The sequence below is a fragment of the Carcharodon carcharias genome, chromosome 13 (genome assembly GCF_017639515.1).
Source record: "Carcharodon carcharias isolate sCarCar2 chromosome 13, sCarCar2.pri, whole genome shotgun sequence".
NCBI lineage: Eukaryota > Metazoa > Chordata > Chondrichthyes > Lamniformes > Lamnidae > Carcharodon > Carcharodon carcharias.
In genome coordinates this window covers 37876533-37892666 of record NC_054479.1, presented here as the reverse complement: position 1 = coordinate 37892666, position 16134 = coordinate 37876533, and the positions used below count along the sequence as shown (strand labels likewise).

Sequence of the window (16134 nt, the reverse complement as noted above, 5' to 3'; positions counted from 1 at the left end):
CTTTCGCTGATAGGCTGCCGCCCCAATCAGTTGTTGCTCTGCACGAGCCTGATTGGGCAGAGCAGTGGGTGAAAATCTGAGCATTGATTGGTCAGCCTCAATCGCCATCCGGCTTGGCCAGTGGCTGTTTTTTTTTGGCAGGATCGAATGTTTACTCTTTTCTGATTGGTCACACCTCCGCGTCTTCTCCTCAGCCGATATGGTGACTTGACGAGGCGCAGCCAATCAGAGCGGACCCTGCTGATGGGCCAAGCGGCCGTACCATATGGAGAGGGAGGAGGGGGGGGACGGGACGGTGGCTGCTATGTTTAGGTTCAATTGCTTCCTTGCCCGGTGACTCCCCCTCTCTAATCTGGAGCGGAGTCCGGTATCGCAGCACAGACACGCCGCAGGGAGTGTGCAGGCTCACGCTGGCCGAGATCTCAGCTGGCTGAACTGAGACAAGCCGAGACAAGTGCGGGCGCTGCTCTCACCGCGGAAGCGCTGAGCTGTAAGAAGGGCAACACCTGCCGGGCTACATTGTAAGCGAAGATATTCGTGGTGATACAACAGTAGCGGCGAACATGTCTAAGGAAGAACTCGTCAGCGAGGAAATCGTGGAGTCCAAAGTGATGTGGTACCCCGACTCCAAGAAGAACACACACATGGACCGCTTCAGGAATCTCATCAATGAGAAGTTTGGTACCCAGTTGGGTAGGTATGGGGCGGCTGTGTGCTACATATGTGATTGTGTCCACCTGCTCTTCACTGTCCACCTGAACTCTTCTTTCGAATTTCCTCCGTCCATTTCCTGATCAGCGCCTGGGTTATTGACCGGCCCCCACCCCCACCAACGCCCCACGGTGGCTCCAGATCTCTTCGTGCATCAGATTTAACATTCTTGACCTTGCCCAGAAATCCTTGCATAACCTAGCCCCCCCCCCCCCCCCCCCCCGCCAAATTTATCTCTCGTGTCCCTATTTCTCCTCTGACTCTTGTCTACTCTACATCTATCCCCTTTGCGAAATTGGAGACACCACTTTCAAACATTGTGGTCTTACTTTTGGGAAGCTCCTAAGCTCCATCTCACTTCGGTTTTAAAGACATTTTTAGATACCATATTTTTGACCCAACTTTGCTTTGCCTAGAATGTAGTTTACTCTTTTGACCTGTGAATTGCCAAGCCTTCTACAGTAATTTAAAATTGATATCCTGGAGTTGCAATGTGAAATCAATGATAAGTTGAGTGTTTGCATCCAACTAATGGCTATGGGCATTTAACAATGTATTTCGAAGTAAACTATACATGTAAGTATGCAACAAGGTCATCCACTGTTGCTATGAACGGAAAGTATGGAAGATCATGGCCACCTACTCCGCTCAGCATAGCACTTGGACGATAATGATGATGCCTGCAAAGCCAGCCATTTGCCAACCACTGCCATCAGAATAACGTCAGACAATTGTATTTCTGTAGGCCACATTGGTTTAGTAATAGAAAATTGAAAGTCTTCCATAATTATTTAGCTAAAGTAGAATTTACGTACGTCGCAACAGGATGCTGATTTGCAACAGGTGTGGGTTCTACCTGGTTACCTCATCCATTTGAATGGTTGGTACTGGTGCCTTTTAGTATTTGGACATTAAAAGATGACTTAGATGTTTTCTTTTCTTCCTCCATCCCCTTGTCATTTCTACCAAGCATTTAAGACAAGGTAATTAGACTCATAAAAATAAACCCATATCCAAAGTTTAACTGCTTTTTGTTTTCACAGCCAATTATAATGAATTGTATCAGTGGTCGATTGAGAACTACCCGGAGTTTTGGGCAGAATTTTGGAAATTTAGTGGAGTGGTTTACTCTCATCATTACAATGAGGTAAGGTTTTTTTAGTGTGGTCATTTTAAGTTAATGGACTTGGTTTTAATGTCTTTTGTTGTTAAAAATGCTTTATAAGTGCATTAAGGGAGCTGTGCCAAAGGATAAAAGAAATGTGCCATTAAGAGAACCAGACAGGCTGCTCAGTGAGAAGAAAGCAGAATTCTTTTTTTTCATTTGTGATACAGTAGTAAGGATGCAAGTTAACCAAGGGTTTAAAAAGAATCTGAGACAAAGCAGCCATTGCGATATGTGCTAGCTTGCTGGATCTGGGAACAATGGGATACAGCAATCTAATTAAACAATTGTATGCTCTTTTGGACATATTATTGTATGAGTTATCACTGTCATCACCTGAATACTATGGGCTGTGAAGTAGCATTTATAGCACCAGAGGAATATTTTTGTGCGTTATGGCTTTAGATTGTAATTGGGGAAAACATGTTCGGAAAGCATCAGACCCTGTGCCGGTTTTGCAGTTATGCCCAAGTTTCCGCATAATTGTATAAGTCTGAACGTAAAACCTCCCATGAAGCAGTACACTCAAGTAGATTAATCGAATGTAACGGATTATTGCTCAAAAGGTCCAACACCATTTAACCAGTTTTTAAACCTGTTTTGCAATTATACTGGAATAAGATTCCAAGTTCTCCCAAACCAAAGAGTTGCAAGACTAACTTGCATATTGGATGCCTTGCCATTGCATTCCAGAGTTAGATAATTACTGCAGTGTAAGGTAAAGTTTCCAGATCTACATGGGGTGGTCTGTAGAAGCAGTAGATTGAGGCAAGGTGTTTGTTAAAGAAAGGTGAAGATCATGGATGCAAGTTCTCTTGTTTTGATCTTGCACTGACTATCAATTGGTTATCTTCGCCTTCTCCTCCTCCATCATCATCATTGTGGGTCACCACAATGCTGATTACCCGTCTGCATCTCCTCCTGTTGGTCACCCATTCCTCTTTCAACCCCACTGCATTTAAATCTTTCGGCATCATAAATCTTTCCATCTGGTTTAGGCCTTCCTCTTCTTCCTGGCAGCCTCACCTCTATCATCCCATCTCTCTCTTGCCTCACCATATTTCCCCTCTCTCTGCAACAGATGACCATACTTTTTCAGTCTCTTCTCAGCTACTTGCTTTGCTGCTCCCACAATCTTCATTGACCCGCTGTTGTGCTGGTTCCTCATTTTGTCCTTGCCCAATTCTCCACACATCCAGCTCAGCATCCACATCTCATTTGTATCCCATCATTGTTCCTCTCTTCTTGACATTGCCTAGGTTTCTGCACTATGTAGCAAGGCTGGTCTCACAACTGTCTTATAGATTCTTCCTTTTGGTTCCAATGATAGTTCACATAACACCCCACTGCATTTCTTCCAATTACTCCAACCAGGGCTAATCCGTTGCTTAATTTCCATTTCCACACTTCCATCTTCTGCTTCCACTGACCCCAGGTACTTAGAACTATTCACTTTCTCCAAGCCTTTGCCCATAACCTTTACACTTTCACCCTGATCTTCTCTAGGCTCAAACTGGCAGTCGATAAATTGGATCTTTGGTCTACTGATCTTCATACCTCTGTCCACCAATGCTTTTTTGCAGTTCTCCAGATATTCGTCATGTTCCCATCATCCTCGCCACTAAGCTCAATATCACCTGCAAACATCATTGACCATGGCACTCCCTGTCTCACTTGCTCAGTTAAATATCCATGACAGTCAGGAAGAAGAAGGGGTTCAATGCTGATCCTTGGTGCAATCCAACTTTGGCTTTGAAACTCTAACTCTCCCCACGTTGCCTCTTACTCTTGTCTGGCACTCATTGTACATGTCCTGTATTAGTCATACCCCATGAGTTCTAGCACATCTCCAGACTTCCTTCCCTAGGCACCTGGTCTTAAGCCTTCTCTAGATCATTGAATACAGCCTTCATGTTGCATTGGCCTTCCTGATATTTCTCCATCAGTTGTATCAAAACAAAAACGACATCAGTGGTGTTGCTTCTGGGCATGAATTCGAAGTGACCTTCATGGATTTCCACCATTTTTTCCAATCTCTGGTCTATGACACTTTCCCATATCTTGAAGGTATGTGATAGGAGTTTAATTCCTCAGTAGTTTTTGCAACCTTGAATGTCTCCCTTTCCTTTGAATATTGATACTAAATTGTATTGCCTCCATGCCCTTGGGATCTTCTTCTCTTATCATAACACAATTGAGTAGCTTGTTCAGGTCCTGGGCCCTGTGTTCAACTGGACAGACCCATATTCCTGCTGGTATCTCATCTGGTCCTATTGCTTTGCTGAATTCCTTTCAGTGCTGTTCTGATTTCTTCCGGATTGATGCTAGTTGTCATCCTTGATTTACAGCTACTTCCGTCTTTGTTCCAAGGTTTTCTTCATTCGTAAGCCAATGAAAGTATTAGTCATACCTCTACAGATAAAAGCAAAGTACTGCAGATGCTGGAAATCCAAAACAAAAATACAAAAATATCTTGAAAAACTCAGTAGGTCTGACAGCATCTGTGGAGAGGAATACAGTTAACGTTTCGAGTCCGAATTACTCTTCGTCACTTTTTCCAGGTATTTTTGTATTTTTGTTTAGTCATACCTCTATTTGATTTCATCCTCTTTTACTAAGATTACTCCACCTGTAGCCGCGATTGCACGTATATTTCATACATCTTTTGTTAATCTATCTCTAGCTATTCTGAATGTATGTTTTTGTCCCCCTTTGGTATCTAGACTTTCATATATTTCTTCCATGGCCAGGGATCTTTCTCTAAGCAACCACTTTCTTTGTATTCCTTTTTGGACTGTCGTATCCTGCTCTTTCTCTCCCCATATGTCCATTTGGGCCAGCTGCCAGCTCTAGCCCAACACTGCTTGGTATTTGAATTGTGTAGTTCATCTGTTCCAAGAATTCTTCTTTCTCCTCTGGTCCACATCTGCTCTGTGTTCCACAATTCACCCCCGATTTCTAACTTTACTTTGATTCTATCCACTGCCAACATTTTGCCCTTCACTTCCTCGTTTGGTACGATTCCAACACCATTTCTTCTCCCACCCCGCTCATGATCATAAAGTTTACATCCACTATCAATTCCTCTTGCTTTGCTGCTCTTCCACTTTGTTTCCTGGAGTCTCATGATTTGTATTCCTTTTCTCACCATTCTGATCACTTATTTCCCTGTTTCTACCTGTCAGGCTATTTTGAATTTAGTTATTTTTTCACTTCTCCTTCAAGTTTCCTTCTTTAGCCATTCTTGTCCATTGGATGGCAACCCTTGCCCATTCCTCACAGGGTGTGGGCAGGGACCCTATGTGTTGCTTGCAGGACGAGCCTTAACATGGGTGCTATTTCCATCCATATCAACTGTCATATGGATTTGGCAGATGGTTTTACAGCTGGATTTCTTTCCCATTGCCAAGCTTTCCCATTTACCCGGCTTTGGGACCGACACTGGCACACGTTGACTTGCCTGCACCAGTGGCTGGAAGCAGTTGAGTGAACAGCCTTATCACTGGAGAAATAGTGCATACTTTTAAGGAGGAAACTAAGGCGGAGAAGGTTGAGAGGGAGGGAGGGAGGGAGGGGGGGGGGGGTGGGGGGGGTGGAGAGAGAGAGAGAGAGAGAGAGAGAGACAGGTAGAGCTGGAAAGAGGGCCAGTGATAGGTGGAGATTGCCAAAAGATGTCATAGACAAAAGGACAAAGAGGTGTTGACGGTGGTGATTCTATATTAGTGGGTGAATGAATTTAGAAATTAGTTGTTGGAGTTTAAATGCACTTCCGATTGTTCACTGATGAACAGCTGATCTGAGTAAAGCTGTATGTCAGGGTATGTAGAACCCATAAATATTTGATGAGTGGATGTGCTTACATCTGCACTGCTTGGGCCTAGCAGATATCTGACTCAGGCTTCCAGTAGGTTTGAATGTTGATACAGTTCTGTAAAGACAACTTGATTGGGTATTGATGGAGCAAATGCAGTTTTCACAAACCTATGATATAGTGAATGATATCAAAAGGCTCTACCTATGGTTATCAATGCCTGCTGCAGATACTAATGCAACTTCTGCCCTTTTCTAATCTTGAAATATAGAGTCACAGCACAGAAACAGACCCTTCGGCCCATTGTGTCCATACCAGCCATCAAGCACCTCTCTATTCTAATCCCATTTTCCAGCACCTGGCCCGTAGCCCTATATAAATTTAAGAGAAATCACATTGCTTTAACCATATTGTCATGTGTTACTAAATGTGAGTTGCAGGTTGCTAAGAGTGACTTAATTTTTTACAAAAATATCTAGCAGTGAATTTGATTAATACAGATAGGGTATTTAGAATACCTTTAGCCACTTGTTGTATATCTGTAAATATAAGCTGGTAACCAATAAATCCAATAGGGAATGTAAGAGAAACCCAATGGTAAGAATGTGGAACTTGCTACCAGATATTGCAGACATTGAGGTGAATAGTATAGATGTACTTAAAAGGAATTTACCTAAGTATGTAATGGAGAAAGAAATAGAAAGATATGCTGGCAGGGTTAGTCGAAGACGGGTGGGTGAAGACTCATGTGGAGTATAAATGTCAGCATTTGGGTCATTTGGCTTGTTTCTATGCTGTAGACTCGATGTGTTTCCATGTATAATTAGTGTGGGAAAGGAGAACTCCTGGTTTTTCACTAAATAGTGTGGATTATGGTATGGAATTTAATTTCTGCTGTTGGAAATTTCTAGGAAATGAGTATGTTAGCTCCTTGGTGGATGGGAAGGGTGCATTTTATATCAGCCATTGGCATTTTACTCTTGATAATGGCCTTCGTTAATAAGGAAACTGGCAGATGTACACAGAAATTGACGCATCATGAAATGAGATACTAAAATGTTTTGGAGACCCATTTTTGAGACCTTATTTTAGTTGAGATGTGTGGCATGTTTCTACCTCCGTCTCTCTCTTCCCCTTTTTTCCTCCCCCCTCCCATGGAAGCATTCAGGACTTTCTTGAGGTCTGTAGGGCAGGAAGGGCAAACTGGTCAAGGAATGGGAGGACTTTGCAGTGCATCTCCAACAGTGAGCAAGTGTTTCATTTGAGTAATCTGTCATATGTCACTAGTTGGGCTGTACAGGTCACTTGACTAGGATAATGGCTTGATTGATCTTTTCTTTATATTTTGCATAGCCAAATCTGTATTGCATCAAACAGTACTGACCCCAAATTCTTCTTGTATCTCTTTGTAGTATCTGCTTTGGAGTTTATGCATGCTTCTGGTTTCCTGGTTCCTCTTAGGCTATGTTACTTCAGAAAGAAATATATAAACAAATTATGGGCTGTAAATCGTTTATACTTTGGGTGAGCAAAGGGGTTGAATATGACCTATACCTATATTTATATTTGCAGCTGACCTTGGATGGGGTTTGTTTGTGGAATGCTGTAACTTCATAGTCTTTTAAGGGTAGTATGCCTATTCTCAAAACAGTGCCCTGCAACAAAGTGTTATTGCAGAAGTGCTATATAAAAATGATCACTCTGATGTAAATTGAAGAAGAGGCACAAGTGTAGCTCTAAGCCTTAAGCTAGTGTTCAAGTCCTTGGGGCTATGTTTTTCTGAGCTTATGAAGGGCGGCAATGTTTATCATCAGTCACTGCATTCCTGCCTTGAACGGAAAGATTAATGGAGCAGTTCTTGGGCACTGAATTAAGCTGTTGAGTTGTGGTGCCTGATGTGGTAGGCTGATTTTCTAATGGTGGATCCGATGAGAAAGGTGAATTCAAAATTGATATGTTCTTTGGAAATCGTATTTTAAATTTTTACATATAGTTTATAGGCGAAGTTTAAGATGTATTATAGCCAAGCATATCGTAAGTTTATTGATATCAATTACTTTTGAATGTGATAGGTTGAAATTGAATCGTTCAGCACGTGGCAGTCAGTGTTATAGAATTAAATTATCATTTTTTTAATTCATAGTTTTCTGGGAGACCCAATTCTTTTTGTTTATTCTTGCTTTCAGCTTGCAAACTGACTTTGAAGCATTGACTAATTGCAGCAACAAAGCTGCTCAGAAATCAGTGGGCTCTTACTTCTGAGAAGGTTGTGGGTTCAGGTCCCGCTCCAGAGACTTGAACTGAACACAATCTAGGCCAACACTTCAGTGCAGTGCAGTTCTGAGTGAGTGCTGCACTGTTGGAGGTGCCGTCTTTTTTTGAGATGCTAAATCACGGTTCCGTCTGCCCCCTCGCTGGAATCAAAAGATCCCAGGGCGCTACTGCAAAGAAGAGCAGGACTGTCCAGGCCAATATTTATCACTCAACCAACATCACTAAAACAGATTGGACTGTAACATTGGATTTGCAGAGTACCCCAGCAATGTGCTGGCGAATCCCTCTGCAACTTCTCAGGCAAGGGTTTGCACGGCAATTTCCCTAACTTCCTCTGGATAATTATGCTGCATTGGGAGCCGTCTGAAAATGCGATTTAAATTGCAAACTTTGGATGGTTCTGCAGGGGTTATACCAATAGTTACCCAGAAAAAGTTAGAAGGAATAAAACTATTATAAAGACCCAGACTGACCCCATGGGACACCCCCGCACCCCCCAATCCCCCACCCGACCTCCAACAACCCCACCTCCCCCACCCCCATCTGACACTAAGTCCCCGGCCCTTCTGGGCCCCCCCACCACATGACCTCCAGACTACCACCACACACTCCCCCGCCCCCTGGATTCCCCTGACCTTTGATTTAATGGCTGTTCTTCTTAAGTAAGCTGCTTAAAAAAGACGAACTGCAGTTTGAATCCCTGTACCAAGATTATTACAATGGAGAAGGGGCTAATTCAACGATAATGCTGTGCAATTGATTCAATTTATGATTGATTGACCAGTCCTTTTTAAAAATTTGATTAGTTAGATATTCATGATCCAGGATGTTAGGAATTGTTCTGTTAAAATCAAGATACAGTTAGGAGATTAGTGGAGAGAAGCAACCAATTGGAAACTCCTGAAAGAGGGAAAATAAATGTTTAAAAATTTCCAAGAATCAGTTTTGATTATCATAGCAATAAGAATTTCGAAAAAGAAAAGACAAAACACTGTTTATTGAGAGGCTATTTGCAAAGGATAATCTTAGTTTTTAAGTGCAAACTTTTAAATGTTATCTAGTGCATTTAAGGAGTTAGAAAATTATAACTTCCTAATGGCAAAATATAACCATTAGCAGTAAATTGCCCAAGGTCAACTGATGAATTTTGTAAACACAAAATCATGACAGAGCTGGGAAAGAACAACAGAAATTTGATCCACAATGCCATCTCAGTGGTCAGAGCCTGCAACTTTTAAAAAATTCTTTCACGGGATGTGGGCGTCATTTGCTAGGCCAGCATTTGTTGCCCATCCCCAGTTGCCTTGAGAAAGTGCTGGTGAGCTGACTTGAGCCGCTGCAGCCCATCTGGTATAGGTACACCCACAATGCTGTTAGGAAGGGAGTTCCAGCATTTTGACCCAGCACTAGTGAAGGAAAGACGATATAGTTCCAAGTCAGGATGGTGAGTGATCTTGAGGAGAACTTGGTGGTGGTGGTGGTGTTCCCATGTGCCTGCTCCCCTTGTCCTTTGAGGCACTTGTGTCGTGGGTTTGGAAGGTGCTGTCACAGGAGCCTTGGTGAGTTGCTGCAGTGCATTTTGTGATGGTACACACTGCTGCCACTGTTCGTCAGTGGTGGAGGGAGTAAATGTTTAAGGTGATGGATGGGGTACTAATCAAGTGGTCTGCTTTTTCCTGGATGGTGTCAAGCTTCTTGAGTGTTGTTGGAGCGGCACTCATCCAGGCAAGTTGAGAGTATTCCATCTCACTCCTGACTAGTGCCTTGTAAATAGTGGATTATACTGTCATAACTGGTGGTAGCTACACTGTTACAGTCAATATAGTAAAGTTGAATTAGATATGTTGACACAGCATTGTACAGTAGCAAGCGTGAATACAAAAATCTGACCAACAATTGTAACAACTGGAAGTGAGCAGGCTATGTAAAATTGTCCATTATATACCAGTTGATTGTTATCGGCATTACAGATAGGAAACTAAGATCAAGTGTAGTCTTCAAGTGAAGCAGCAGGTGAATAGTTAGACCAGGATGCGCAGATTTAGTTCAATCTCATTTTAAATACATTATGTCATCTTCAATATTTTAAGAAAAACTGAAACACTTGGATTTATATGGTAAAACAAAAACAGAATTACCTGGAAAAACTCAGCAGGTCTGGCAGCATCGGCGGAGAAGAAAAGAGTTGACGTTTCGAGTCCTCATGACCCTTCGACAGAACTTGAGTTCGAGTCCAGGAAAGAGTTGAAATATAAGCTGGTTTAAGGTGTGTGTGTGGGGGGCGGAGAGATAGAGAGACAGAGAGGTGGAGGGGGGGGGGGTGTGGTTGTAGGGACAAACAAGCAGTGATAGAAGCAGATCATCAAAAGATGTCAACGACAATAGTACAATAGAACAATCCCAAAGTGCTTTACAATGAATTAATTACTTTGAAGTGTAATCAATGTTGCAATGCAGGAATTAGAATTCTAATGGCAGGAGGGCTTACTACAGTGAGACAAGTTTTCTATTTGTAATGCCGATAACAATCAACTGGTATATAATGGACAGGCACTTTCTATTATACATGTGGACATAGGATTTCATAACAGAAAAAATTGGCAGGAATGTGTGCAGGCATTGAGCTGTTATACTTGATCTCCTGTGACATTGCAGCCGAGCAGTCAAGACCAAGTACAGGATTTGGGTCAAATGGGGCTGGAGAAGTAACTGGACCCTGGTGGAGGAGAGGCGAAAGGGTGTGGGAGAAGACAGATGGAAGGAGAAGATGGGATGAGGAGGGTGGGCTTTGGGTGGAAATGAGGGGAAAGAGGAAGGGAAGAAGCTTAGGGGGAGGGGAGAAGAAAAGGAGGAGAACTTCTGTGGAGGGAACATTTTTCCTGCTTTTTGGGGGTAGGGGAAGTTTTTTAGGCTGCCTGGTTGGAGAAGGTGACCGTTACTTCGCCAAGTGATTGTGCTTTCAGCTGAAGGTTGGAAGGCTGTACCTGGGGCTCATTTATTGCTCAGTTGGGAGTAATAAGTATGATTGCTCAATGGGGGAGGGGGCAAAATGTCCCAAGATTGGTTTGATGCTGAGTTGGGTGGGGTCTACACAATATTTGATCCGCAATGGAGAACAGAGGAGGGCCTGAAGGTTGGGTTCCGGAGATGATCCAGTGGCATGAGCGCAACCTCAGTGAGTGAGTGATGGACGAGCTTCAGGAGTCGCTTGACAAGGATGCAAACTCTGAATATTGGTTTGAAAGCCTGTAAGACATCTGACTCTGGGGCAGGAGAATTACATGCTGGGATTTATTAATGGGGGGAAAAAACTTTCAAACTAAAATGTATACTTTCAAATGATGGCTGATGGCAAGTGGTGTTGTGAATACTAGCCTCTAGCCCTATTTGACCTGAATTCTGTTCTTGGTCTTGATTGTTCAATTGCAATGCCTTAGAAGATCAAGTATAACAGTTCTCTGCATGCATTCCTGTTAATTTTCTCCATTATAAAATCCTATGTCCACATGTATAATAGAAATTGCCTGTGCAAACTTGTCTCACTGTAGTAAGCCCTTCTGCAATTCTAATTCTAATTCCTGCGTTGCAACACTGATTACACTTCAAAGTAATTAATTCATTGTAAAGCATTTTAGAACTTCATGAGGTTGTGCAAGGCACTATATAAGTGCGTCTTTCTGTTTTTCTAAAAATATTAAAAATAATATATTATGTTACTTTAAAATTAAATTCTAGGAACAGAATCCAAGAATAGCTGGGGAGAAAACATCTGCACTGGGAGCCTCTGGTGGGGAGAGTGTGAAATACATTGTTTAGATCAACAGAATGTTGGGTGGTGGGACATGAGGGGAAGGAATATTAAGTACAATTGAAATGCTCACAAAAGACAAAGCCAGTATGTGTAGCACCAGACAGGAATGAAGAACAAGAGCTCAAACCTACAGGTAGGAACTGAACTTTATTATTAATTTGCAGCTGGAATTCCAAGTTGAACGGACGAGCAAACCTTAAAAAAGTGAGATGGGGTAACAAAAGGACATTTAAATTTGAGTCCTTTTTGTTTTGTATCAGATTGCGATGGGCATTCAGTCATCAAACTGTACAGTCAATGACGACACTTGGGATCTGTCCATGGTTCCCTTCCAACACACTCTGAATCTCCATATATTGTGTCAGGAAAAATGTTGTGATGGCTTGTAGGAAGTTACCTTTACAATCCTTTTTATTTTCTTTTAACGTGAGATTCCCATGAGGTTGCATCCCAAGCTTGGATGGCTTACTGTGTAAAGGCTGCAAACCATATAATACCGGAGGACTGGTCAGCATGTAGTACCCTAGTGTTCTAATAGCTGATACAAAGGGGCATTAGAAGGTGTTGGCACTTTATAAAATCATGATATTAAAGGATATTGTATTTTTAAAAGATGTTCTAGCATGAACTAGATGTAAAACCAGTGAAATTTTCAAAGATTTTATCTTGCATTTAATTAGCTGGGCATTCTTATAATTTACAATGCTTCTGTCAGTGAATGTGAGAATCATTTTTTAAAAATTGCCCACCTCAAGTTGTTTTAAGATTGTGGTGAGCCTTCTAGAATAGCTAGTAGCAGATTGATACAACTGAGTTTGCTTGCTAGGTCACATCAGAGGGCAGTTAAGAGCTAATCAAGTTGGTGTGGGACTGGAATCTCAGGTCAGACTGGGTAAGGTTGGCAGCTGGCCTTCCCTAAAAGACATTAGTAAACCAGTTGGGTTTTTAGAACAATTCAAAGCTCATGGTCACTTGCTGATAGTAGCTTTGCTATTTTTATACTGGATTCAAATTGAACTCTCAGTATTAGTTCAGGCTGCTGTTTACTGGTCTAGTAACATAACCACTACACTGCCATAGCCATGTGACAGATACCTACTTACAAGTGAAACATGTTTCTGATTTTCTTTTTGGCCAATAATTGTGTCCATGCATGTTGATGCCCAAAATCAATGAGGGAGGCCAAATATGTTGCATTTATTTCAGCTTACAAATGATTCGTTTAGCCCATTTATTCAAAAGGAACAGTTCTGGTTAGGTAGTTGAAGCAACCATTTGAAGAATGATGGGAAGATGCTAAAAGCAAAATACTGCGGATGCTGGAAATCTAGAACAAAAACAAAAATACCTGGAAAAACTCAGCAGGTCTGACAGCATCTGGGGAGAGGGAGACAGTTAACGTTTTGAGTCCAAATGACTCTTCATCAGAACTAAGGAAAAATAGAAAAGAGGTGAAATATAAACTGGTTTAAGAGGGGATGGGATAGAGGGCCAGTGATAGGTGGAGATAGCTAAAAGATGTCATAAGCAAAAGGACAAAGAGGTGTTGATAGTGGTGATATTAGCTAAGAAATGTGCTAATGGGGACATTAAGGGTAGAAAGCAGGACGAGCAATATGCTATTGGACTTTTATTTGTGCAAAGCTAAAATATGCGAAAATTTAAGAGAAAATGCTAATAACATAATAAAAATAGGAGCAGGAGTAGCTCATTCAGCAACACCCCCCCCCCCCCCCCCACCGCCCCCCAACTCCCTCCTCTGAGCTTCCTTCGCCATTCAGCAAGATCAAGGCTGATGTACCTCAGTTATACCTTCCCGCTCTATATCCCTTGACTTGTTTAGTATCCAAAAATTTGTTGATGTCTGCCTTAAATATATTCGATGACTGAGTGTCCGTAGCTCTTTGTGGTAGAGTTCTAAAAGTTCACAACCCTTATAAAGCTAATGGTTTACCTGAAGCATTTCCTGAGCCAGAAGTGCACATGCACATTCATTATTGGTGTAGGAGATTGTTGATAATTTCTGTGCTAGTTAATGTGCTAAACGTGAAGAAAGCCAAGCAGTTGCCACACTTTGTATACAACTGTAGAACTATGCATGATGTTAGATTAGTGGACAGTCGACTCATCCCAAGAATCAGTCTTGTGAACCTTTGTTGCAGTCCCTATAATTGGCCTTAAAAACTGGCCATTTCTGCAATCTATACATGACTACCACACCTCCGCTGGCTTATCTGCAACACATTCCTAAAATTTATGCAGCCCAAACTGGCCTATTAACAGCTGTATAATTAAGTTCTTAAGTTAGAAAGAAAACTTGGGTGTTTAAAATCAAGAATTTGCAGATTGTATAGTTGAATTGATACTTCGAGAAGAGGTAGAAAGCACCAACAAAATTGGGGATTCAGGCCATCTCCTAAACTGAGAGCAAAAGCTTTCAAATGGAGCAACTGTGAAATTCAGTTCATGCTTTAAATTCATTTGGAGAGATGGGTTATTTTTTTTTTTTCAATCATAGCTATTGTAGTTTTTAGTTTGCACATTGTTGTTGTGAGATGCTATTGGTAGAAGTGTGTTACCAATCCTTTTATTAGGACTCTGAATTACATATGACTGGACCTCTAGTAACATGAAATTATTTTAAACTTGTGGTCTTGCATAAAATATGAGGAATTTGTGTATCAATTGTAAATTAACATGTTCTAAATGCTTCATAACATTTAAGGTCAAATACTACCATTTCAGTTCTTGAATGGAGTAAGCTGCTAATAAAATATCAATCTAACAGCCTGCTTTTGGTGATTTTTCATCTTCTTTCTGTTTCCCTTCAGTTAAAAATACTGTTAAAACCACAATCTTAGCCGTGGGCTTAACTGAAAATGAGTCATACAATAGATGAGCTATCTAGGTCATTGCCAAGAAGAAACAAAAAATCAAACTCTTATTGGTGATGTTGCCTCCAGGTGATTGACAGGACAAAAGGAATTGCAGATGTCCCCGAATGGTTCAAAGGAAGTAGATTAAACTATGCAGAAAATCTTCTGAAGCATAAAGATGATGACAAAGTGGCTCTTTATTCAGCATGTAAGTGTTTTATTGCTTCGTGATTTGGGGTGAGTGGAGTGGAGGGATTATTTCTCTCCTTGAATGGAGTCTTGTTTAGAAATGTGGCGGGTTTTTTATCAGAGCAAAGACAAACTCTCGCTCATTTTTGCTTTTAGTACCATGACACATGGAACGAGAAAAAGCCATTCTTCCCTGCCACGTACCCTGCCAAAAGTCTGCTTGCTCCACAGAACATGTACAATCTGTCCTGTCATAACTCTATTCCACCTATTCAACCTGCTGAGGGGCAAATTCTGTACTAAAGTTTTCCAATTCCCTAAAGGTAATCAAGCAAAATGTCCAGGCTACAAAATCGCTAACAGTATATTTGTGATGTGCATTTGGCAGACAAGAACCTCACGCACCGCCCCCCCCCCCCCCTCCAAACCTTCAACCACTGCTGTCCAAACGAAAACAGAAATAGCTGGAAAAACTTAGCAGGTCTGACAGCATCTGCAGAGAGGAATACAGTTAACGTTTCGAGTCTGTATGACTCTTCATCAGAAAGGTGTGGCTATGGGCCCCAGTTCTGCTTGCCTCTTTATCAGGTATGTGGAACATTCCTTGTTCCAGTCCTACTCAGGCACCCTCCCACAACTCTTTCTCCGGTACATCGATGACTGCTTCGACGCCTTTTCATGCTTTCGTCTGGACCCGGAAAAATTTATTAATTTTGCTTCCAATTTCCACCCCTCCATCATTTTCACGTGGTCCATCACTGACATTTCCCTCCCCTTCCTTGACCTCTCTGTCTCAATTTCTGCTGATAGACTGTCCACCAATATTCATTACAAGCCTACCGACTCCCACAGCTACCTCGACTACAGTTCCTCACACCCCGCTTCCTGTAAGGACTCCATTCCATTCTCTCAGTTCCTTCGCCTCCGTCGCATCTGTTCTGATGATGCCACTTTCAAAAACAGTTCCTCTGACATGTCTTCCTTAACCAAGGTTTTCCACCCACGGTGGTTGACAGGGCCCTCAACCGTGTGCGGCCCATCTCCCGTGCATCCGCCCCCACACCTTCCTCTCCCTCCCAGAACCATGATAGGGTCCCCCTTGTCCTCACTTATCATCCCACCAGCCTCCGCATTCAAAGGATCATCCACCGCCATTTCCGCCAACTCCAGCATGATGCCACCAAACCCATCTTCCCTTCACCCCCCTGGCAGCATTCCGCAGGGATCATTCCCTCCAGGACACCCTGGTCCTCTCTTCCATCACCCCCTACACTTCAACCCCTTCCCACGGCACCTT

The 16134-nt window shown here is 42.2% G+C and overlaps 1 protein-coding gene across 1 annotated transcript in view; it reads left to right on the top strand.

Moving 5' to 3' along the window:
* Positions 1 to 241: 241 nt before the first annotated feature.
* aacs (acetoacetyl-CoA synthetase) overlaps positions 242 to 16134 on the top strand; it is a 151302-nt gene continuing 135409 nt past the window's right edge. Inside the window, exons 1-3 of the mRNA XM_041203593.1 lie at positions 242 to 693; positions 1755 to 1858; positions 14736 to 14856. Of these exons, the coding sequence (XP_041059527.1) occupies positions 564 to 693; positions 1755 to 1858; positions 14736 to 14856 (355 nt within the window). The 5' untranslated portion in view covers positions 242 to 563. The remainder of the gene's footprint in view (positions 694 to 1754; positions 1859 to 14735; positions 14857 to 16134) is intronic.